General features: G+C 36.4%; 1 protein-coding gene across 2 annotated transcripts in view; it reads right to left on the reverse strand.

The window, feature by feature from the left end:
- Positions 1 to 2,965: 2,965 nt before the first annotated feature.
- LOC149564371 (Transducin/WD40 repeat-like superfamily protein) overlaps positions 2,966 to 26,710 on the reverse strand; it is a 55,669-nt gene continuing 31,924 nt past the window's right edge. The window contains exons 6-9 of one of the 2 annotated variants that reach the window (XM_089827432.1): positions 20,195 to 20,277; positions 19,951 to 20,044; positions 4,034 to 4,231; positions 2,966 to 3,946 (exon numbers count right to left, since the gene is read on the reverse strand). In XM_089827432.1, the coding sequence (XP_089683558.1) occupies positions 3,396 to 3,946; positions 4,034 to 4,231; positions 19,951 to 20,044; positions 20,195 to 20,277 (926 nt within the window). In that variant the 3' untranslated portion in view covers positions 2,966 to 3,395. Of the gene's footprint in view, positions 4,232 to 19,950; positions 20,045 to 20,194; positions 20,278 to 26,710 lie in introns of both variants that reach the window. The other variant, XM_089827431.1, reaches the window with a different exon arrangement.

Genomic DNA, 26,710 nt, shown 5'->3' on the forward strand with positions numbered 1-26,710 from the left:
AAGAGGCAAGGTGGGGGCTATCTGAATAGTTGAAGACATTCAAGGGTTAGTGAAAAAGAAAGATAGTGAGAAACATAAACAAATTGCAAAAAAAATGGCAAAGGTAATCAGAAGTGATGATGAGGGTCACCGAAAAGTTCAGATTGTTATACCAAAAGTTAGCAAGGCAATGGATGAGATTGTAGCCCAGGGGCATGAGATAGTAGAGCATAACTTGAGAAGAATCACGGATGACATGAAGTGTGAGGAGATCTAGGAAGGCATGGTTTCAATTAGAAAAAGGTTAAGGAAGGCAAACGAGAAGATTGTAAAGTTGAAGGTCGAAAACAAGTATTGGAGAGATTGTCAACCTATCCAACAATTGCATCAGGTAGCCCTTCCGCAAGACAACGGGAGCAACATAGATGAGATATCGGCTCAGTTGCACGAAATCAAAGAGTGGATCAGTGATATAATTCAATATGGGCGAAATTTCTTGTCTTCCTTTATCTCGGCATTCAAGTCATTGGTGGCTATTTGAGACATATTCAAAACATTTGAAAGGGAGTGGAAGGATTTCCTCCTAGTCAAGGACTTAGCCATTCCTAGGCTACGAGCATTTATTGGGCTATCGGAGAGATATTTGGAGAGAACCAAGTTGGTAGATGGAGGAGGAATGAGTACGATGGAGTCTTGGTATGCTGCCTTGACCATCAGATTGAGGGTACTTAAAGAAATATGAAATGAGATTGCACAACACAACCTAGGCATTAACACTTCCCTTTCAACCATGATGAGTGATGTCAAGGTTGCACTTGATTTTGAAGATATCAAAGAGGAGAAAATCAATTAGAAAGAGTTTGGATCGAGATTGGATGAGTTGGGGAAGGTTGCCATCAGGAAGAAGCATTCAGGCAGCCTTGCCTCCCTCAGTGCCTTTATCGGATATGTGAAAGAATATGAGAAGACACTGCAAGCAACGAGCAACATGATGAATTCAACTAAGCTCAAGATGAAGCACACGCCTTGCCCTCCCATGAAGGAAGTCAACAACAAGGTAGCCAAGTTCATTGCCTTGGCTAAAAAGATGAAAGAAAAGGGTAGAATTATATTAGAGAATCATTTGATGTAAGCCCAAGTGACAAATTCTCCTCTCTTCTTGAGTAGGATAGGTGGCTGATTCTGATTGGCTACCATTTTGGTGTCTTCTTATTGGTTATCACTTTTTTTTTATTGGTCCATTGATGAGGTGGCATCTTCTCATTGGTCAATGGGGTGGCAACCCTAGTTAAGGTTTCTAGGATTTGATCTAAGATAGTTGATTTTGCTTCTTAATCTCTACCGTTGGTTGTAATTTTGGCCCCTATATAAGGCCATTTGCTCTCATTTGTAAAAGGTTGAAGAAAATTGTTGCTTAAGATAATACCAAAATTGCTTCTCCTATCATTGTTGTGTCTTGCATGGTGATTAAGAACGCTTGGTGTTATTGCATGGTTTCTACTTCCAATAGTTAAAGAGTTAAATTCCATTGAAGTTGTTAGAGTAGATTTTATTTCAACAAAGTTGTTAAGCAAGAGTAAGAATAGATGGAAAGTTGTATGGTGATATTAGTGGATGATTAATAAGGATCCATGCTACTAGGCTACTAGCATCCTAGTGGCTTGTTAGGAGGAAGACTTGCATGGAAATCTCATTCCATTTGTTAATCTTTCTATTCATAGGAGTAGAAGTAAAACAATAAATAGTTTAACAGTTGGAATTCATTCGAAGAAAGTTAGAAAATTTGAGCATTGGTGATGCACAAACCCTCCATCATCACCATCAACATCATTTGGCGCCAATATTCATTGCAAAGCTAGATTTCATCACTATCGCAGCAGAAGTCCAACATTCTTGAAAGAACAATGTAACCCTGCCCACATGATTAACCAACAAATCACATTAATATAACTAAGTTAGCATCCACAAGTGTAAGGACCCTTGGAGTTTCCTCATGTTCTTCGTGAGTATTTACTTTTAAGAGAGGGTTAAGTGTTTAATATTCCATATCAAGTATTCAATTGCTATATATTATGTATTGGTACAAAACTAACATCAACATAATGCTAGAATAGGGTCTATGTGAATTGCATGATCACTATCACAAATTACATTACTACTAGAATATGGTCTATGTGAATCACTTTAGAAGAGCCTATGTACATATCTACCATCTAGATGTACATATCTACCATACTTGGGCAAAATCTACGCAGCACCCAAAATGCACCATTTATTGTAGTTATCAACTAATTAAAAATTTAAATATAATAAATTAACACTTTCAATTAATTAATAATTAAAGTGAATGAGGTGTACCATTCATTATAATTTATAATTATTAATTATAACACTTTCAATTAATTAATAATTAAAGTGAATGAGGTGTACCATTCATTATAATTTATAATTATTAACTAATTGAAAATGAAATTAATGAATTAAAAAAATTAATAATTAATAATTACAGTAAATGAGGCGGTTTGGGTATTCTGCCGACAAGAAAATGGCTGCAGCCGATTATTTATACCTTACACGACAGTTTAATGACGTTTTAAAATACTCAATATCTGTGCTCTTGTAATTTTAAATTTAATTAATAACAATGTCATGTCAGGTGAAAAAAATCGGCCGAATAGACGCTGCCGTTCAATTTATTCCTTTGTAAGGACGATACATTTTTTACATTTGCTATTATGTTTTAAATATATTTTTTGAAATGCTTGTTCAAAATTTATTGGTAGTCAGAAGTACTGCTCCTATTATATATGTTAACCTTCCTCGAGCAATCCTCGCAGAGGGTCAAAGATACAAGCATGACTCATGATCCACCCTTGTTCCTGACCTCTCATCTAGTTTTATTGGAACGTAAAATTGGAACGTAAAACTAGCACGAAATTGACAATTTAGTGCCGAATCACTTGGAATGTTGTTGTTAACTGAAAACTAAGAAACAGCTTATTAAGCTCTCGTGAGATTAAAAGATAGCTCACCAATGGCACTTAAACCATTGGAAGCAAGATTAAATCCTTCGCGACCGGATAATTACAAATACAACACTTCCCTTGTATTACATTGAAGAAAATGCAGGAGCAAAACCAGTGCTCCATATAACCATCCTCTCTTTCTTGCCAACAAATTGACATATAATTTCTTATCTTACAACCAAGGATTCTTTGTTGAATTTTTTAAAAAGAATAAGAACTAGGAGAAGTAACTCCTGTGAAAGAATCTATACATTACAATGAATTCTGAAGGGCATGAGCACGACATGACGGCATCAGAATATGAAGCTCGCAAGCACTGCTGGTAAAATGTAATTTAAACCACTGCTACAAGCATCCTATGAATTCCTTTCAGATAGGAATGTTCACATCTCAAAGGCGAACAGGCCAGCCATAATTTTGGAATGTTCTTATCTCGCCACCAAGACCTGCAGTTACAATTACTAAGCCCCATGCAGCTAGTGTAGACTGGTCTTGACTGGTATTATCACGAGAATCACAAATGCTGTTGTTTGTGAGTTCAGAAGAGGCTAGGTTTGGACTTCGAAAGGTAAAGGCTGGAAGTTTCTCCTCGGGCCATGTTGCTGAACCTTTAGACAGACTGTCAGCAAAAAGCCCATGATTTGGACTTGAATGATCTGGAATTCTCATATTAGCAAAAGAGGAATTTAAATTTACTTGGAGTGCACCTGCGATAGAATCGGGAAATGTACCAAAATCACTTAATCGATGATTTTCTCGAGCTGATCCCTCACTCTTGCTACTGATCCTTGCTCCTTCAAAACTAATGCGATTTATTTGATCCATATTGGCCTCAATATCTGAGTTACCTGAGATTGGCACAAGAGGACTGCCCAGAACCACCTCACCAGATTGACTGGTGGATGGATGCAGAAATGACCCACTCTTTCGTCCTCCATTCCCTATTCCATGTGTAAACAGTTCAGGATTGTGCCTATGAGCAGGTGTCAGTTCACCAGAGCCTAAGACAAAGGTTTCAGACTTCATACCAGGCCAAGGAATGGCAGCTGAGACCTTCCGAGACAGAAAATATTCGTAAGTCCGACAGATCCCCTGATCCTTAGCAGCTGGATTACTTGGAAAATCATAATTCCAGATATATACATAAGAATCTTCACTTGCAGAAATAACATATTTCCCATTTGCGGTGAATGATGCCGATATTTGACTATTAGTGTTCCGAAAACCTGGAAAAAAGAGCCCAACATACTTAGCATCTGGTTTCAAACAAATTCAATAGTAATTTAGTGATCACAAAATAACTTCATGCCAACCAATAGCCATACAACTCAGAACAAGTCATAAAATATTTCCAAAACAAGATGCATTCGCTCTCCAATCAAAGACACTCCATTTAGGAGTACTATAGACTTTCAATGCCGATAATTCAAAAATAAATCAAATGACTCAAACATAATGCAAAACGGAGCTTGAATAATTATTGATGCTATATTCGTCCATATTACTATTATTATTTTATTCCATTGGTAGTCTTAACTCCACATTTACCCATTACCAAGAAATAATAAACTTCTAATCGTCTAATCAGTAAGAAGAAATCAGTGTACTACTAGGAGACTCAAATGGGCCATCCTGACTGATTATAATGATTTAGTTAACTTTCAACTTTCAACAACACAACTTTACCATCCATCCCAATGCCCAGGAATATGGACCCTACTAAAAGATCAATCTGTAAAAGGGGTGCTTCAACTCCAAGAGGATGCATCTATATATCTGAAGAAACTCATTTGGGCCAATTTTGTTGAATTTTGTACAAATTTATGTAGGATGCACCATGTTGTTGGAATATCTTCACCTCAGACTGGCTTGAATCACATTAGATTATGGTTGCATGATATCTTGTCACAAAATCAGCAGATAACAGCATTTATAAGAAGTACCAGAAACAAGCCATAAATATACCGCTAAGTGGCTGCCTGTGGCTGATCAACCATTACAATGATGCATGCTGCACTTTATAAGATAATCTTTTGTAGATGGCAAACCTATAGGTATGCTTTAAAGTTTAAAACACCTTTGTTACATAGTTTTTAAACCCTCAGAAAAATACATGGTACCTTCTCATGGGGTTTTAGGTTTGGCAGCAAGATTTATATTCAGGGAGAACTGAAAACAACTGCTAGCTTAGTAAACAGCTTTACTCTACATTTTAAATGTTTGCACAGTTAAGGCCAACCATACTAAATATCCTGTTCAATGGAGATGACAAAATTACTAGCCACTATCAACTTGTTCTTTTTTGGTACAACACTGTTTGAGGCAAGCCAAAATGTAGATAGATAATAATAAAAAACTGCTGCCCTCAAATTAAAGCCAAATTTTGTAAATTGAATCCCTACAATAAGTTTTTCACCATTCCTGTGCTCACAATTTCAACAAACCAAAAAGTCTAGCAAATGAATCAAGACCTTACTGGTTAAAATAACCAAAAAAGCAAGCAAAACACACTGCAAACTACTAAAAAGCATGGGAGGTGCGGTCACTTCTAAATTTACTTCAAGGAAAAGAATCCAAAGAAAATTGACTAATTGCCTGTTTCCAGGCACATGCCCAGACCCTGGAGATCTTTGAATCCAAGGTCTGGTCTCTCTTGGATATGCCCAGAATTCATACCTGGGATAAATCATGCTAGCTTAGTAAACCGCTTATTCTCTACTAATTAAAAATGTTTGCAAAGCTGAACTCAAGCCATACTGAATATGCTGTTCAATATTGATAAAATAAGGAGACAGATTTTCTTGCCGGTCAACTTCTTTTCATCTTTCTTGACATGTCCTTGAGTAGCATTGGAGAATTTTGAGTCACAACATAATGCAGATTTTTTTTATTTTTTTTTTTCCCTTGATTCAAAGCCAAATTTTGTTAACTGAATTAATATAACTCTTCACCATTCTCCTGTGTTCACATGTTGAACAACTATGAAATGCGACATTATGAAATTAGACTTTTTGACAACCAACCAAAAAAGAAATGAAAACAAACTGCATAACAATTAAAAGGTATTGGTGAGTACCTATAATCTAAGTCAAAAGGTTCGAATTTGAATTCAAGTTCGTCAATCATAAAATTCGAATGAGATTCGGCAAGTGTAAGAATTCAAAAAAAAAAAATCGACTATTTTAGTTATATATATTTATGTATTTTTAAATATTAGTAATATAACCACAAAATTGTCAAAATAGTTTAATGCTGCTAAACAACTTAACTAAATAACTCAATATCAGTTTAGAATTAAATACTATTATATTAAATATCATAAAATTCGGATGAAGTTCGGAAAGAGTAAAATTCGCTGAAATCCAAATCTCATGGATGAAATTCGATGAATCCTGTGACTTAGCCTATAATCACTTATAGCTAGAATTCAAGGAAAAATGAATATTTGTTGCGTTATATTAGGAAGAAAATTGACTGCTAATCATGTTTGCAGGAATGTACAGACTATGGATTCCATGTCTTATCCCTCTTGGGTAAGCCTAAGGTTAATTCCTGGATGAATCATGTTAGCTTAGTAAACAGATCTATTCACTACAAATAATAACTATTTGCAGAGATGACATCAAGCCATACAGAATAAGCTGTTCATTAGAAACTTAAAATAGCTCCAAAGAATTGCTTCTTACTGTTGATTTTTGTTATGTCCCGTTTTTGGTATTGCCCTAATTTTTCTGTAGAATCACAGATTCCACTAAAATATGAATTGCAAGATGGATAAAGATATAACTTTGCAATTTAAAATGCTTATTAACAAGGTAAACCCTGTTTTAGGTCAACCAAACAAGGGTCAAGTACGTGTAGATATATACAAACTAATTATATTAGTACAATATGATCTGCCTTGACCTTTATAAATTGATAATTCAAAGAGAGGTACAATCTTAACCTAGGTATTAGGTAACAATACAATGCATATTTAGGTTTCTGAAAGAAACATACATATAGCACTTAGCTTCCATGATCTGACCATGATGAGGAATAAGATAACAAAGACACGATCGGGTGCCCTCATTGTCTCTACCTTAGGCCCAAGAGCGGAAACTATGTCCCCCCTGGTACCGTGCTTCATTCATGTGATTGGCATACCTAGCGGAAGTTTTACACTGTTTCCCTCCATCACTCCATCATACACACCTCGTATGATGAAAGATGCTTACCTTAGCTATCACAATAACTCCCCAATATGAGTTTAGAGAAGGATTATAGGAGGGTGCCCTTGACTCAACCCTAGGCCCAAGAGCAGAAATTGTGTCCCCCTAGGCCCCATGTTTCATGGGGTTGGTGTACCTAGTGAGGCCTTGTTGTTCCCCCTTCTTTGCATGCAATTACTTTCCATCCCCCATATGAACTATCCTTCACAAATAGCGCCTTTGTATGATGTAACCCATTTGCATTCCACGAGTCTTATCTATTGCCTTCATATGATGTAGCATGGTCCATTCCACCGTAGGACTTACCTAGCTTGTGAAGCATTAATACCACTTTTCAAGACTATCCTTCACAAATAGTGTCTTTGTATGATGTAACCCATGCACATTCAACCAAAAGTCTTATCTATTGCCGATGCATGATGTAGTGTGGTCAATTCCACTATGTTGTCAGGTTATTGGGTAGTTAGGTGGTTGGCAAATCTAAGGGAGTTACACAGTCGCTACAGTTCGCCTCGCAACCCATCGGACACTACATATATGCACCATTTCCTTTAATTGGGACATGTTGGTATGAAGTACATTGGTTTATGGTGATCAATGAATGTATGTAATATTAATATCTCTCTTTCCATTCCATGTTGAGCACTTTACTTTCTGTATGCAATCAGTCCATGTTACCCCACAAGGGTAAACATTTGGCGTTGTTGTCCGAGATTGAACCCATGTCACCCACATGACAAGCGAGAATACTCACCACTATACTACAACGACTTGCCTACTAGGGTAAACACACTACAGGACTTGCCTACCTTGCAAGATATTAATACCACATTTGATTGTTGCCTTTGAGAATAATGCATTATTCTCACAATTGTTTCCCTTTTTGGTTTCTTCTACAAATGGAAACTTCTCCTTAATATCTCATTGAAGTGTAGGAAGTCACACCCTTTCGTTTGTTAATGCCCTGATGAAAGGGTCACAGCCTTCGATTAGGAAAAGATGCATATGTTTGACAACAACCATTGCCCCTTTCACTCATTTAATCATTATTTTTTGAGTGATTTATCAAATACATCGTTACTACTTTTCAAATCTGCACATATTCCATTCAAGATCTACATATCCTGTTCTTATTTTCTTCTTTTCTTCCCCATTCTTAATTTAGATCCCTCCTTACACTTCTGCTATAAATCTGCTCCAGATCTCCTCTACTCTTTTTTACCTCGATCCATTAGATTCTTCTCCTTTATATCCTACTATATGAAGGAGAAATCAGACCTCTTCATCATGTCCTGCCTTTTGGAAAGAGGTGTGATCCTTCTTTATTGTTCCTCTTTCAAAGAGTTACAACCCTTTCAAAAAGTCACAAAAGTTCATAATCATAACATTTTTGAAGAATCACAACCCTCTACCTTTTGAAAGTCACTTCCTTATCTTCTTCCCTTCCCTTTCCCTTAATACCTTCTTAATTCTTATGCTCCAATTTCTTACTCCTTTCCTTTTTCTTCAAGTGAAGTTCTCATCTCTCCCTTTTATACCTCTCACTTGAGTAAGACACAAGTTTCCCATTCGAGCCTTTTGACCTTCTGTTTAACTTAACTAACATTCAATTATTTTTACTATTATTATTTCATATTTTTAATTTAATTATTACTGTTTATTATCAAGTCCTATTTCAAAAATGGGACATGACAGTTTTGCTCTGTATTTTTGGACACAATAACATTAACGAATTTTGTGGCACAGAGCAATGCATTAAAAAAACTTAAATGTGTTCATGTAGCCACATTTTGAGCAAAGCATCAAGTACAACAAAATGAAACAGCACAATGTTACCTAAATTACTTAAGTGAAAAAATCTCATACAAACTATTAAACAAGAACAGGGAAGTTTAATAGCCCATTTCCAAGACACTGAACCAGTCCAGATTCGGATCTCAAGCCTAAATTGTTACTGTTTTGCCCAGAAATAACGATAAACAGCAATAAACAAAATAAAGCACACTAAGACACTTAAAAGACATAAAAATTATTCTGAGAATGCCTACAACTTAAGGAGAATAACCCTGCCACACCAGGAATATCTTCTATTAAATGAAAGAGGCCTGAGTACAAAGCTTCAAACTAAATACAATACTTATCACACATAGCAATCATATATATCTTGAACTAAGAAACTCTTCATATCATAAACGACACTCTCTTCATTTACCAAATACTGGTTTCTTCATATTTCCAAACGCATGTCTCTTCACATGTTGCATGTCTTTTTTAATTTCAAAACATGTTTCTCTTCGCATGTCACATGTCTATTCATATAAAGAACAGCAGATGAATCTCAAGAAACCACGGCATATCATCTCAGGTAGATATTCTCTCTCATAGCTATAAAACTTCAATAGTCTCTCTTAGCAAGAGAGAATATTCAAATGTCTTGCCATCTCTAACATGACAAACATAAGAAGCTGCAACAACAAAAATCAGTAACAAAATCTCATTAACAAATTTCCTCAACATAAAATTGTCATCTCGGTATGACATTCACCACAGCTACTCCTAGGGGTGAAACAAAAGAAAACTAAGTCGCACATGACCTCCATCATGGCTACTCCCATAGGGTGGATCCACCATACTGACTTGCAGTGGGTGGAATGAGGGCTTTCACCTCATGCTTCTCCCACTGAAATATGCATCTCCACAATGTATACTCACAGAAGATGGATCTACCTTAGCAACTCCCAGAGGATGGAACAAGGGATTTAACCTCAAACTTTTCTCACAAAGAACTCATTACCAAGGGATTGAACCTCGAATTTCTCCGTCTCAAAGAATAACTTGTTAACAAGGGATTGCACCTCAAACTTTCCCTCTCAAAGAACAACTCATTATAGTACATGATAAGCAATTGAATGATAAGACCCCCTCTCAACAAGGGGTTCCATTCTCAAAGATAAATTATCAAAATAAATTACAAAAGACTCCAATGCTTCACCAAACAAGAGTCTTTTGCAATCACACTGCTACATGAACTTGTTGATCCTCTGCAAAGGACTTGGCACCTTCATCTGTCACCCGGGTAATACTCGAGGTAAAACCCTGGCACACCAAGTGCGTGTTCGTCGCGGGTGCGGGTATGTTGTGCACCCACACTCTGACATCGTCATCGGAGCGACGAAGCAACGTTCTACACACCCAACAAGTGCAAGGATGTGTATCAGGTGCACACGAGTTGCTTCTAGAGGACGTGCTAGGTGCGTCCAACACCCATTTTGAAAAGTCAAATTTTTTTAATTTTTTTTTTATACTACCTTATCCATGAGGAGTCTAGTAGTTCTAGTGATGAGCACTTCGGTTTAGGAGAAGATTAGAGAACACCCAACCTTACATTCTCATTATAGACATTTTGTAGATTGTACTCACTTTGATATGGCCATGATACATTATTTCATTTCATTGTTTCATGCTACTCTGCTAATTGTAATCATGAGCATCTTGATCTTTATGATATATCATATTTATAATTTGAACAATGAATTCTAAATCTTTCATCTTTGTCATTTGATAGTCAATAGTTGACTTACATGGTACTATGTATGATTTATATTTTTTATTTATCATTATTGTTATCATTATATTTAAAACGTTAATATTATTAATTTTACAACTTACTATGAGTATGTTACTATGTTCAATGGTCATTGGTTATGAAGTTTCAAGTTTGAACTTATGGTTTGTGAATCACATTTCGATTTTCTATATTCATTATTCAACTATATTTGGTATGTTTTATTGAAGTATCACTCCATAAATAGCATTTCAAGTCATATATGTATGCATACACCATTTGAATGCCATCTAGGAAATAATAATCGTTGCAATATTCAATATGTATTAAAATTTAAAATTTAACTCTACTCTATTACACATTCATAAAACAATATCAATTGTCAATATGCATATCAATATGTGAACAAATACACAAATTTACCTGTGAACATCACTTCCACTTAAGTTTACCAGTGAACATCACTTCCACTTCTTGGAAAACGAAAACCCTAACTTGCTGCTATAAACTGAAACTCCAAATGCAAAACAAATAAAAGTCCAACAATGCCATTTGTGGTTGTTTTTTATCTTTTAGGGCAAGTGAGGAGGCAGGCCCCACTAAACGCCCAATTAGATGTCAAAAAAATAAGGTTGCAATCTTTTTTTATTTTTTTAGGGGCTATGCGTTGGGGACAGTCGAATGATGCCTATGACATCACCTGCCATCTTGGGGACAAACAAACAGTCATCCACTAATTTTTTCTACCACGTCCTTGTGTCTCCAAGACAATTTTTGCAAATTTTGGGGTTTTGGGGACGATGGAGGAACATCCTATGCCTATCCCCCCGCTCCAAGAACTCTAGTTTTTGGGCGAGGACGCATCCCTAGCTAGCATAGATATATATTATATCTTTAAAACTTTAGTCTCATACGAATTATCCAACTGAAGCTACAAAACATTAGCACTCCCTCTTTAAGAATAACAAGAATAGCATGTTAATGAATATCCTTGATCAAAAGAGATTCACCATTAGATATCATCTCATGATATCAAGAGTAATGACCTTAGAATATCAAGTTACGTGATATTCACCAAGTACTCTGAGTAATGGCCTTCTAAACATCAAGATGCATGATATTCACCAAGGACTCTACGTAATGGCCTTTTGAACATCAAGTCACGTGATATTCACCAAGTACTCAAAGTAATGGCCTCCTGAACATCAAGTTGTATGACATTCACCAAGTTGTCAAAAATGTCCATAAGTTATATGCATAGGTATCCTCAACGATACTTACCATATGAACATTATATTCATGGTTTGCTTAAGGAAATTAGTTCACCATGCAAGATATAATTTGTCATGATCTACTTAGACATCACAAATATGCATCATAATAGAAGATTAAGTTATTGTAAGATCGTCGCCTTCCAATAACTTTAACAAATACAAGTGATAATAATTTGGAGTCGTCACTTCCTCATGATGTACACAAGGCCCAAAATGGTTATGAAATAACACTCATGATCCATAGTCCGCTAACTGCTACAATTTCTTGACAACTACAAAATCAATCTCAACATGATCTACCTTTGAATCAATATGACCGATATCATAAAAAGTTGAATGAAGCATATCCTCTATTTGCTCCCTATCTTTCCAGGGTTGCCTACATTAACCAATTAGACTCCCTCTTAATTTGATATAAATCTTTTGAGGTACTTGTTCAATGTTACCTCTGACGAGGTGTCAAACTCCCTTTGACTCTGATATCAATCTTCTTTTTCTTGCAACAAGATTCCTAGAGAGAAAAGAAAAGATCAAGGCAAATAGCTCTTATGGTACGTATAGAATTAAAAATGAGAGAGACTACAATGAGTAGATAAATGTAATACTAATAAATACTTATCTGTACACCAACATCCTTGATTGTCCTCGTCATTGCTGATGTGTTCATCTTATGACTTCTAAATTATTGATGCCACTATTAGATGTATTATTAGCGGCTAGTATTCCAATTCTCCTCTTGTTATCATGATACTGGGAAGATATATTTGTTTGATCATATTCCTTTATAGTCCCAAACACTTCAGTCACCTCCACAATGATGTGAACCCTATTGTCAATGTCATGTGGGATTGTTGCAGCCCACTAGCCCTTGCTCGATGACGTTGGCACTTCTATCCTCCTCAGTCGGCTATGTGAGGTTAGAGGGTTTTCTCGTAGATGTTGTTTACCCTCATGGGGTGACAGGAACTTAATGCATAGATACAAAAGCAAGGTAATCAATGCATGAAATATAGAGAACTTAGAAGTAATTCACATATTCATTATTCACCAAACACAAGGTTACATTCGCAATACCCAACATACCTTTGCTTATGAAAAAAGTTCATACATAGTGTCTAAGAGGGTGTGAGGTGAACCATCACATGTTGTCGATAAATTCTATATTGTAGTTGATGGGTAGAATAGTATCCAAACAGGTGCATGATGGTTGAGTCACCCCTTCGAATGATGTACATATACTTTCCCGAATGCATGACTCAACCGCTCAGATACTATTTTACCCGTCGACTACAATATACAATTGACCGACAACATCGCACCTGTATAACCCCCTCGATTATGCCAAATTGTCTAACTAACCAAGTTTCCCGACAACATCAACCCCCCCCCCCCCCCCCCCCCAAAAAAAAAAAAAAAAAAGTCATCTCTTCACGACAAACACAAAATAGGGCTATGTTGAATACATAACATAAAGAAAACAGCGAAGATGAGAAAGAAGAAAGCGTCCCTAGAGCTGATTGGCTGATTATTATGTTGATTAGGATGCTAGAGGGTTCAACTTCTTCCAATGTTGGTACACCTTTTATGTACAGGTGTCCAAATATGCATGTATCTAGGAGTTTGCCTCGACAATCTCCTTTATCATTAAAGCCACATCATTCACATCTGCCTCCTTCCGATCCCATGTCTCCTTGGCTTCGAGTAATTGAGTCTCCACACAACTACCAGTTGTGTTTCCACTGCACACTTCTCTTTTGTAACTGTTGGAAGTTGTTACTCCACCGTAGACTTCTCCTTGGTAACTACTACAAGTTGTGTCTCCACCGTACTCTTAACCTTAGTGGCTACCTCTAACTGTACCACAAGTGTTGTGTGCTCCTTACCCAAGTTGTCTGCTAAGTGGCTAACAAGGCAGCTATCTCTTGTTGAGATGTCTCTACGAGTTAGCCGCCTCCTCACACCTCGTTGCAAACGCACTCTGCAACCCTCTTGCCTCTATCCATCACATCAGTACAAGCTGCTAGATATGCCTCCATATCCTCATCGTGTATCATATGTTGGTTCTTCCTCTGCGATTTGTACCCCGAACTCTACCATCAATCTTGAAGGACATCCATCCTCCACTACATCTACTACCACCACAAGTGTCTACTCTCTACCCTTGTACCCTCCAACTCTAGTGTGGCTCTCTCTCCTTGTGTTGCACTATCCAACATCATCTCATCAAGATGGAAGTCTCTTCTCATCGAAGATTGGATATAAGGTCCTAGAGTCATCGTCGGGACTTGAAACTGTCCTAGCAGATAATCAATCGCACACCCTATCACTCGTGGAATGTGCCTTTGCCTAGATGCAACTCACTACTCTCTACCCTGCTTCGTCATACCCCTACAACTATCGCCCTTCAGATCAGCCAATTATGTTGTATCGATTATCACTACGACTTCCAACCCAATCACTTCAAGTCAGACCTATGACATGCTACCTTCTACTTTTGGGATCTCCATCATCCTAAACTCTTGAGCCACATCTCAAGATGGTAAAGGTTGTTAATCTATAACCTCCTCCAACCGAAATTGCATTTGTCGCCTAATTCATGTCACTATCCATCTCAGGAACTAGTACTTGGGCTTCTTTTGTTGTAGTCTTCGTCTCTGGTATGGCCACAATCATCAGTACTGACGGAATCATAATCACAGGTGCTCTAATCTGGCCAAGAGTTGGGATGGGGGTATGTTACATCCCAATTTTTGACTTAGCTTGAAATATAGACATTTAGACCACATGAAGTCAGTTGGGGGTTTAATTTGATATTATCTGGCGAAATGGTAAGTTAGTTGGTCATTATGATTTCAAGTGCAGATGACATGTTAGTTGATCGTTAATCGCAAATTCATGAAATTAGGATGAAAGGTTAACTGTTATGATTATTTGTGATCATATAATTTATAATTTAATTACAGAGAAATTTCTTGCAGGGAGCATGCCGAAGGGGTGAAGCATTGTCAGAAAAGAATAAGACAGGGTGTCACCATCACTGGGCAGGCAGACTTGCAATAGAAGACATCTGTGGAATTGCATGAGTTATTTTAATAAATAATTTAATTATAATAATTGTGTTATTTAATAAATAATTTAATTAAAATAATTAAATTATTTATAAAACATATCTTTAAAAAAAAATTTAGAATTATCTTTTGTCATAATATATTTGTTTAATAAATTTGAAAGTTGTATTTTATAATAATGTTCGGATTTTAACAATTATATTATTATAATCTTCGAATTTTAAATTTTATAATTATATTCTCTTCCTTTCGTTATTCTTGTTTTTAACCGATTATTGTTGGCATGATTAATAGAATTTATGTTTTTAATTCATTTAGACTTCTTAGGAATTCGAATGGTGTTACATCTTTTATATTTTGGAAGCCGTAGGGTCAAACTTTTGGCTTATTTCTAGACTTCTGTATTAGTTCCAGACATTAAAAAACATTTCTTTTTTTATTTCCTTCTCTCTTCATAGTCGATTTAATTTCTTTGGTCATCTTGGATTCAAATAGTTTATTAATCTTTTGAGTAACCGGCAGAAACCAAAGAAACTTGGTTCTTCTTGTAACTGTAGGAAGACGTGAAGTCAGTCTTTTTATTATTATTTAATAGTTCCTTTTCGACTGCCAGCGGAAGGGGTTCTTTTCTCTTACGAATTTAAACGTCCTTGCAATCAGTGTTGCGTAGAGAGGAGAGATTGAAGTGTGCATTGATTATTCAAAGTGTGTGTGCCATTATCATGGCAGAGGGGGGAAGATTATCGTGTCTGCTTCATGCATCACAATATCTGTTCTTTTTGTTATATCCGCTTCAGGCATCCTGTGTATGATCAGTTTTTGATCATTTTGTGTGCCTATAATCTCTAATCTATGTGATAATTATATTGTTGTTGCTAAGCGTGTTGCTTGTCCTGTATGATCAGTACATACTTCTGAAGATTACAGTGACAAGAGTTCGATGCATTTTTCTTTAGGTTCATTGTGAGATCATTCAAGTAGCAGGTCAGAGACAGTTTCTGTAAAATTGTTCAGTGTTATAACATTTGGTGTGTTTTTATCATGTGAATTGTTTTATAAATATGATCTGATTTCAAAAGGTGATGTGTATGTGCTGTAGATGTCTTATCCTTTAAAGACGCACTATTAGCATTTCTTATGTGATAACCATTTTTTTTGTTGCAGCCGTTCTTCTGGATAATCTTGTGAAGCTTTATATTGATTCTCTTGTTTTCAAAAAGGATTAGTTTTGCTTTTCTTTTCTATAACAACAGTAGTAGAAGATAAGGATATTGTTATTAGTATACCGTTTCATTGAGATGCAAGGGAATGTGAGATGAAGTTAGATATTTATACGTTTGTATTCTGATCCTAGTAATGAAAACCATGCTGTACAATTTGGCAAATATATGTTGGAGTCAAATTATAACTAAATCCCAAGTTGTGAAAGTACTAAGTCATAGACAAATTCGGAACCCACCTTCTTCCTTTTAATCTGAAACGATTAGAGAAGATTCTTATTTAATATCTCTTGATAATCTTTGTTTTTAACTTACAGTAATAACCTTGAATAAGCTACAATAAACTTGAATAACAATCTTGATCAGAACCTAATTCATTCTTTTCTCTCTTGATGAGATGATAAATGAATCCACACCAAGGAATGTATGTGGCGAAGAAGAATCTTTGTGATCTTTAATCTGTTTACACCTGGAAATCACCGGTTTGGAGGACTGAATAGGTTGAGGAGGTGAAGAACTTTACATCAGTATTCATATAATGTCACATAAAACATTTCTATAGCTTATGCAAGTTTCACTCACGAAGAATGTTGTCAAGAATATAATCTTAGAATGTGAAATAATGATTGAATGTAATCTTCTTGAATAAATAGAACCATTTGTTCTGAGAATTCTGGATACTTGGGGACTCATCCAAATGTGTAGCCGAGAAGTTAGGTGACAAGGTGTGAAAAGGGAATCATCATTAATATAATCCATTACTAGTTATGACATTTAAAAATATTAACATTTAATATGAAGCTCATGCGTTTTCCTATTATGGTGATCTCCTGCTGCCAAGTCGTATTGCGTGATATATATATATATATATATATATCTTGATGCTTAGAGAATGGTAAGATGACTCTTGTCTATTCCGGGTAGGGAGGGCCTTTCTCGTTAGAGATCGTGTGGGGATTTGTTGTGGTCTGAAGTTGGGTGGTTAAAGCCCCTGACAATGTTTCACCTCTCTCAAGATGTAGGATATGCGTCAGAGAGAGATAAGCCATGCATTCAATTGTTTATCAGAAACAGGTATTATCATTTTTGTTTATGAGAAGGTAAGATTTAATTGAAGTATTTCATTGTCATCATCATTTTACTTTATATGAATGAATATTGAATATAAGTAATTATCTAATTTTGAGAAATTGTCACAGATAAGCAAGCGGAAGGAAAAGAAATTCGAAGCCCTAATTGATTGTGCGACAACTAGAACCTTAATTGATATGGTGGTATTGGAAGCCTTAACTGAATCAGTGGTACTGGAAAACCCTAGTTGAATCCGTGGTTGCGAAGCCCTAAATTGAATCCGTCGTCGCGGAAACCCTAGATAAATCCGTTGTCGCAAAAGCCCTAAATTGAATCCGTGGTTGTGAAAGCCCTAAGTGGTAAAGTAGTACCAAAAGCCCTAAATAAACCGATGGTAATTGATGCCCTAATTGGTAAGATGATATGTGATGCCCTAATTGGTAAGATGATATGTGATGCCCTAATTTAAGTTATAATGGTATTTAGTGATATTCATCATATGATTTGTGAGATAGCAGTCGATTTGAGAAATTGTTATAGTATATTTGTGGACTAACTTGGGTGGATGCAGAAGCATACTTAGATGAATTTCAGTCTCAGTTTTTTCGAGGTATGTGATTTCAATTTCTAAAGTAATTTCATTAAAAAGTATTTCAAGTATTTAATTAAGAAAAAAAAAAAATTTTAACTGACTTTAACAGTAATCTTCTTCACATGAACATGAATGATGTAACTGCCTTCTTATGAAGTCAAAGTTAAAATTGTAATCTTTGAGTATGATTGATGTTAATTTAGACCCTGGAAAATCCGGATGTTACAGGGTAGCACCCATAGTGGGCACCAAATGCATTTTGGAAGGCAACATAGGATGCACAAACAATGACCAAGGCTTAGCACTACATCTGTCTCATCCTCCTTGTTTCCCTGAGTGTTGTCTTTGTTCATGGCACTTTCGCTCTCCGAGGTGTTTTGTCATCCACTATCAATCCTCGTGACCATCTATCTCATGTCTCCGTCATTTTTAACTTGCCACCTTTTTGTCAACCAAGCATATCCAGGTGATGTCATCTCATGATGGGAGGGCTAGCCATGTACCAATAGGCCCACTCTGATCTCCTTTGACATGATGTCAAGTAGAACCCATTGAACTACAACGTCCAATAGTAGCCCAATGGCGTAGTGGGACATATTAAAAGTTTTATGTAAGAGCATCATGAACTCATACATGTGCTTTGATAATAATATTGCCCAATCATACAATCTGCCACCCATTACGTTATTCATCAAAGATAGCTGTGGAGAGGAGATATCGGAGGCATGGCTGGTACCTATCAGCTGACTCTTCATGACATCCATAAGACATCTCCAATGGCCTTCCTAGATAAACGTCTTCTTGATTGCTCTCTTGTTCGACGATCTCTGGAGGGACTCTTCCTCTTTCTCTCTACAGATCAGCCTAATGTAGAAATCTTTATTCTTTGGAGTCATTTTTCGTGGCTTCAACTCAACCTTAACCCCCTGCTCTAGCAACCCAAATACCCTTCGAAACTTGATCATTGCGAATGAAATCCCTATCACATGGCCCTACCTAGGTAGGGAATCATGCTTTGTTTTGAGAAGCTATCAAATGTTTCAATAAGGCAAATCTCATTTTGAGAAGCTATCAAATTTCTGTGCCCCCTGGGCAGCATCTTGTATATCTAAAATTGAACCCAAAATGAACACTACTACAAAAAATAGTTTGACTGTATCTGCAAATTGAACAAGTGAACCTTAACCAGAACCAAGATCGGTAATTTAGATTTTAATGTGAAAGAAGCTAAAGATGTGATAACAAACAATAAATCTTCTATCAGGAGTGCGAAGGTATTTATAAAATATTGACATGAGACAAAAATGGTAGATTACCAAAAAATGAACAGAAAATAATAAATTCAGACATCCATCATCGACAGTGTAACTCAAGATAGAAAATAATAAATTCAGACATCCATCATTGACAGTGTAACTCAAGATTAACACGAGGATATCCACAAAGACCACAGGAGATGAAATCGAGTATAAACATTTAAAATTATTTGTTGTGCAATTAAAGTTACCATCTACTCTCCAACTCTCTTTGGCATCTTAACATAACTGAGGGAAGAAAGCTCATAGTTATGCACCTTATCATGTCAGCAAAAAAAATTCTATCATGGAGTAATAGTTTAATAACTGCGCAAAGTTGCAGTTTTCAAATCACGCATTTTAATGAAAGGTCTTTTTTGTAGCATTTCAAAGAGGTTTTAAATATAGAGAACAAGATGATGGTCCATAACTGACAAAATTGACATGTCATCTTGTGCAAATATGAGCTTTTGTCGAAATAAAATACAGTCCAGCAACACAAGTATTGTACCCCTCCCAACTACTGGCTACTCTCCCTTGTACACTTGAACAACTTTGCAGTTGCATCATAAACTATAGAAAGAAGGAACAATCTCAACTATTTCACTTTCGGGAAATAGGATTTCAAGAAAAGAAACAAAATATTCACCTTTGAATTTTTTAACAAGCTCAGAACCATCAAAAATGCGAAGCTGTGAATCAGCAGATGTAATCAATACTTTCCGAGAATTTCCTGGTACAAACTGTTGAAATGAATGAACAACAAATGAATGAGTATATGCCAAAGCAAATCAACAAACTAATTTGATGCTATAGGTATTTACTCCAACTAGCAAACAAAAAATACTGATGGGTTGACTGTGCATTCATAAAATCAATTATCTAATGAATACCTGAAACCCTGTGATTTTCTTTCCACGAGACGACTTCTTTTTCTTCTGCAGATCAATATGTGTTTCCTCCTGAAGCCTGTTGCCTGTTCAATTACATTAACCACACAGACATCAGAAAAAAATCATTCCTAAAATCAGAGTACCAGAAATTATAACATGCAACCATGAATACACTAAAAGTTCTCATTCAAATGGCCCTCTTAATGATCCATCAAAAATATGCATGATTAGAATCAGTGGACAGAAAAAACAAACTACAAAACCTAATTAAATTGGGTATGATTGTTAAGACAATTAATGCTTACTAATTTCCATTTGGTATCTTTTATCATTAATTAACACCAATAGAGATTTGAAATGGATCTTACTCTATGAAAGGCAACTTTGAACACAATGATTGAGCAAGGAAAGGCCATGACTCGAATGACCCCACTAGCAGCAGGAGGCAAGTCAGGTGGTGCCCCACAACTGAGACCAAGGACCATATAAGGAAAGCATCAAATTTCAGCCATCCAATCTGGTTATTTCTAGAGAACACACATGTATGTGTGCATGCACATATTACGAGAAAATTGCAAATAAGGGCTATTATTGAGAACGTGCATTATTGTGTGCATGCGCATATTATTGAGAACTCCTGGGCTGTCTAGAGTGGCCATTCAGCACATCCTTCCCATTGTGGGACGAGACCCTGGTGGAGGAACCAAAGTAGCTAACAGCAGTGCTACCAAACAAAACGTACCACAAGGTATAGAGGCAGAGAAATAGATGAGACAAAATTAGGAAACTTAACATATTTGGTGGCAAATAAATGGCCACAACATAACAAGATTCATGTTCATGCTCGTGGTCAAACTCTTTGGACGAAAATTTCAGAACAGGTTTGTTAACTGTTAAAACATTTAGAATAAAGTTGGGTTTAAATTATTATAACATAAATTTAAATCTTTTATTAATTTTATATTCAATTTAATAATAATGAAAAATTTGCCCTTATGGCTGAGGTCACCAATGTGGAACCTCACCCTCACACACTGAAACACATCATCTACCAAGGACCTACTGATGCAACACAGCAATGTCCACTCAAACTTTACCTATCACCAATCAGCAAGCATGCATATCATTACACAAGCATCCATATGAATTATGCAAGCTTTATTATTTTCATTGTCTTATAATTAATAATTTATTTTATCGAATCAGGAAGAACAAGACCATTTGGGGTAGAAGCCTTCTTAAGATCAGATTCCTAAATAATTCACCTGTAAATTTAGAAAGGTTCACTTTTTTTGAGATAGAATCATTTTGAGTATGCAGAAAGCATGGCGATTCAAATGTACTTCCATCACAATTCAAAAAGTCAGCATGGATTTGACAGTTTATTTTTACTTATTCACTATTTAAGAACACTAAATAACAGAACTTTATTATTTTCAAGAGTTTTACACACCACTGGACCAAGTAAAGTAACACAGGCACAAATAAAATAGCAAGAAACAGAAAAGAAGTGTCATCCTCTGCTGCGTGGCCAACATACTAAGTTGTCATAAACTTTGCTCTTATTGCAAAAGTTCACACTACATATGAGTCTCAGACATATTCAGAGGCCAAATTATACTACACTATAATAGCTAAACATCAGTCTCTTCAAGAATAATACTTCGATGTTGTCAAATGACTCAAATCTTCTGCCAGAGAAAAGGCCCATTGCCTGCAAATGGGTATATAAAGTCATCGACTATGGGGATACATTTCCTCAAACAGCCAAAATGAGTACTCTTCCGTTTGTTCTCACGCTCTAAGCTTAGTTTGGATGGAAATTTCATCAAATGGATGTCAAGAGTGCTCAGTGCTTTCCTCAATGACGATTCACAGGAAGAAGTCTACATGATGTAGTTACCAGTTTTCACGGTTGCAGTTGAGTACACCAGGTTTGCAAATTTGTAAAAGCACTTTATGGCATCAAATAATCAAGTTGACAAGTATTTGATCAATCAAGAGTTTCAACAGTGTTGTTCTGATCCTAATCAACATGGCAAGCTTGCTGGTGGTGAGATTCTTCTTCTTGTCATTTATATTGAACATATGATCATTTATGGCAGTTCAACACATTTGGTCAACATAATTTGTGCCAGACATTTGATATGACAGGTCTGGGAATTCTCTATTATTGTCTTGGTGTGGAGGTTTGCTAGACAGATAACTACATCTTCATTTCTCAGTCAAAGTATACCAGAAGTTTGTTGATCAGTTTTGCATGCATGATTGCAAAAACCTGCATCTACACCTACGGAGAAAGGGCTGAAACTTTCAGCCAACTGGTGGTCGATGAATCAACACTCAAGCAACTAGTGCGCAACCTCGTCTGACACCTTTTCACCTTCACCAACATCAGCAAGGCTGTCAGGTCCATAAACAGTAGTTGGGTTGTGGATGAGGAAGGATTCCAGCAAAACTCTTCAAGAACGAAATCATGGTTTTGGGCTCTTTCCCCACTGAACTATTCAATAGTGGTTCCACAAAGTCCCCCCCTCTTGGTCTCTGATCCCAACAACTACAGGGCCATCATGGTCGGGCACATTTTTTTAAATTGTATGTTCTTTCCCGAGAGCTGGATCAGAGATATACATCAGCTAGAGGACAGGCTGGTTTCTAGCCAGATTTTCAGACCATGGAATGGATTGTGTCATCACTCTCAGGGCTATTAATGAGAAAGCGTGCCATCACTCCTCGAAGGAGTACTGCAACTTTGTGTATTTCCACAAGGCGTGTGATTATGTTCCTAAGACGGCCCTTGTCCAAAGCCTGCACAATATTGGTATCTCTAAGACTCTCTGGACTGCCATCATGAGACCCTATGAAACCATGGTTGATTGCATCGGGACCCACAAGGGGTTTCAAGCTTTATTCAAAGCACCATTAGGGTGAAATGGTGCTGCCCTTTGTCTTCTTCTTTGTTTGGACTTTATATTGACGATCTAGAGGCATTTCTTTAGACACACTCCCTCAAACAAGATGGTCACTCCTTACACCAAAGGTTGATTTCTATCTTGCTCTTTATGGATGATGCGGTTCTCTTGGCCTCTTCTCCAGATGGAAAGACTCCTTGATGACTTCGCTTCTTTCTCTGTCTTTAGGCAATTGACGATGAAGACCAACATCGATGATATGGTCTTCCTGGCATCTTGTTCAAATGATTTCTAGAAACTCCTTCACGGCCTCACTTCTTTCTTTGTCTCATGAAAGTTGAGGATAAACCTAGGAAAGACCAAGTTGATGGTCTCCAATTGTCTCAAGGTCTCTCGCCTCTATTACTTTTCCAAGGTGTAGAGATTGAGACTTGTTTATCATACACTTATCTGTGGGTCACATTCTCTGGCCCTCACTTCAGCATGAGACACACACTTCCACCTTGTATCAACAAAGGGCGTGACTCTTTGTCCCTTGTTGCGAGACAATGTTTCAATCATTGCTTCCAAGATACCACATCCAGATGATTGACTCCTTTGGATACTTTTGATTAGACCAATGGTGCTCTATGTGTCGGTTGTTTGGGGGTCATTTTTACTAGTCTGGTTCGGCCTTGGTGAAGAGGGCCCAAAAACACTTTCCTGCCACTGCATCATTAGGTGTAGATCGTCTATGGTGCTTTGTGGAATCCTCTAAGGGACATCACAAATACTCCTACCTTGCCTATGCTCCTCAGAGGCTATTGTGCACTTACATCCCACCAAGTGGACTCGATGTTGGTTCGCGCAAGCCTCGACTCTCCTGGGTTCAATCTAGATAAACCACCAAGCATCCTAATTCTATGATAAACCACCTTATCCTCTACACCCCAAAACCATAAACTTACCCATAGAGCGAGGCGGTACATGAACATATATACACAAAATCACAATACCATTTGCCATCAGACCCAAACAATTTCCACAATTTACTGCTACCCTACCAAATCAACTAGATGCTAAAACAGAAAACCAACATACAAGAAAATAGAGAAAACTAGCAAGACAAAGAACCAACTTTGCTAATAACACCAGCATACCCAGAACAATCATCCACAACAATTGAAACACCATGGAGCCCAAGGGAAGAAGTACCACAAGTCGAGGATCCCTAACCATATCTTCAATAGATTCTTTTATTAATGGTCATTTAGATGTTTTATTTATTATTTTGAATTAGTCTTCTATTAATGAAGATTTTAGCTTTGGTTTATTGCTCTAGTAAATTGCTTAATGTACTCAGTTATATCATTAATTCAAGCAAGTAGTTTTGAGTTTCATGAATAGATTTTAGTTTCCCTATTTGAGAGATTCGGGGGGCTAATAACCAAAATAAGAGATTTCCACAATCCATAATATTAAGATGTATTAGTTTGGATTAAATTGTGTATAATATTTTTGCATAAAGTTTTGGGATTGCACTTTGTGATCCATCATCAAGATGATAAAGAGCATACTAGAGCACAAGTAGAAAAAAGGTTGATGTTCTCTTCCATTTCCATATGAAATTAAGTATCAAAAAAGTTTAAAGGAAGATTTTAATCTCTAGCGTTATTTGTGCAAATATTTTGCAAAACCTACGCGTGTGAAGCATTTTGATTATCCTAGTGGATATTTTAGCTATTCCATAGCATCAAGAAGGTTCAAGAAAGTCAGATTTGGCCTTCATTTGATGAAAAGCAGAGCACAGTAAATAGAGAAATATTGGAGGCATTTTCAATTTTTCAATCAGATTTGTATCTTTTGCATGGCAAATCAAATACTGATTTCTTGGTTCTATTCTCAGTCCCAAAACAATAAGTAATTCTTAGATTTCCTAGATACTGAACAAAATTGGCAAAAATTGATGTCTAAAAAGCATCCACCGTCATTTCTTTGGCTAGCTAAAAGGTTATGTTTTTCTTTATTCTTTCGTCTTCTGCTTGCTGGATTAAAAGTTATTTTTTGGGTTCTGTTTGCAACTCAAAAACATTTCCTAGTGTTTGTTATCTTTTTCATTCAACAAAAAAATAAATTTAAATTAAATCAGAAGTAAAACTTTTCTTTGCGAGAAAGTCATGCCTACAGACCAGACTCAATTTTTCAAAAATCGTTATCTTCCACCTTAGGTGTCGGAATTCAGTTTACAAGATATTGGGGCAAAGAGTAAAGTAAGAACTTTCCTTCCAAGTTGGGCTTGATCAATTAATTTTTCATTCTTTTCAGTTCTTGCATGTTGAAGTTGATGTTGAGCATATCTAGAAAGCTAATTTCGAGCTAGACATAGTGTTGTACTTTTGGCCATTGTGAGCCTTGACAGTATTGTAATCTAGATAAACGTTGTAATCACACTGAAGTATCAATATTGTAATATTTGGGGGATGAATTCTCAGACTCATGAAGAGTGTGGGGTTTTATTGGTTTCTTGTGTTTTCATTCATTCAGCATTTCATTCTGCATTTCTGATCGTGAATCAAACAACAGTTTCCATTCTAACTCCTTACAATTATTTTTAAGTGTAATATTGCATGACATTCTACTTAAGAAAAATTGGTTTGCATAGGATAACAATACAATTGGAAACTGAAACTACTGTAGATGCGAAAAAGCCAAAGTGATTTGATAGATGTGATGCATATGGAACGTTGTGTTTGTCTATTGCTCCCAATTTACATTTTCATATCTAATCCTTGAGTACTGATAAAATGTCAACACAGTTAGAAATTCAATTTGGACCTCAAGATTCAATGAGGCGTCATATGTTGGAAAGTGAACAAATAAGTATAAAGTTCGGTCAATATTAAAAACTTAATCTTAGAATTCTCTAAGGGCCCATTTGGTGACAAGCATAGGAATAGAAAATTAGAATAGGAAATAGGAATGGGAGTCAGAGTACGGAATGGGAATGGAAAATGACAATCTCATTCGTGTTTGTTTCACCTAAAATCTATTTGAGAATTTGTTTGACAATCCTTCTTGTTTCGTTTTTTTTGTAAGGTGTCATCATTGCATTTCTTTTTAGGGCAGCTGCAATCCGTCAAAGCAACCATCCGTCTGAATTCAGCATCTAACCTTATGATAAATTGCAAAATACAGAATGAAACCTAAAACGGCTGAAAATTATCTTGTACCGTTTAGGCCAGCATTTCTTGAGTATCTTCTGCAAAGACACAGTTAAGATGAGCGAACAAAACAATGAAAACTGTTGCCAAAGCTGTTAGAGCGGATCGTGGTATAGCAGCTGCTCTCATAAGGTTGCACTTCCATGATTGCTTTGTAAGAGTAAGTATTCTCAAATATTATCATCCTAAATTCCAACCCTAATTTCATGATAAGTTAATTAGAATTGATTACAAAACCCTGATTGCAGGGTTGCGATGCATCAATTCTGCTTGATTCCACAGTAGGCAGAAGATGATTCCATAGAAACAGTCGCCCATCGCCCATGCTTTGCAAGAAAAACACGCCGGTCTGGAAGAACTACACAAATGGGGAAAAACAGTTTACTGAAAAGCAGTCTTCCCCA

Source organism: Cupressus sempervirens, chromosome 4 (assembly GCF_028749045.1).
Source record: "Cupressus sempervirens isolate cs-2001-9-10 chromosome 4, ASM2874904v1, whole genome shotgun sequence".
Lineage (NCBI taxonomy): Eukaryota > Viridiplantae > Streptophyta > Pinopsida > Cupressales > Cupressaceae > Cupressus > Cupressus sempervirens.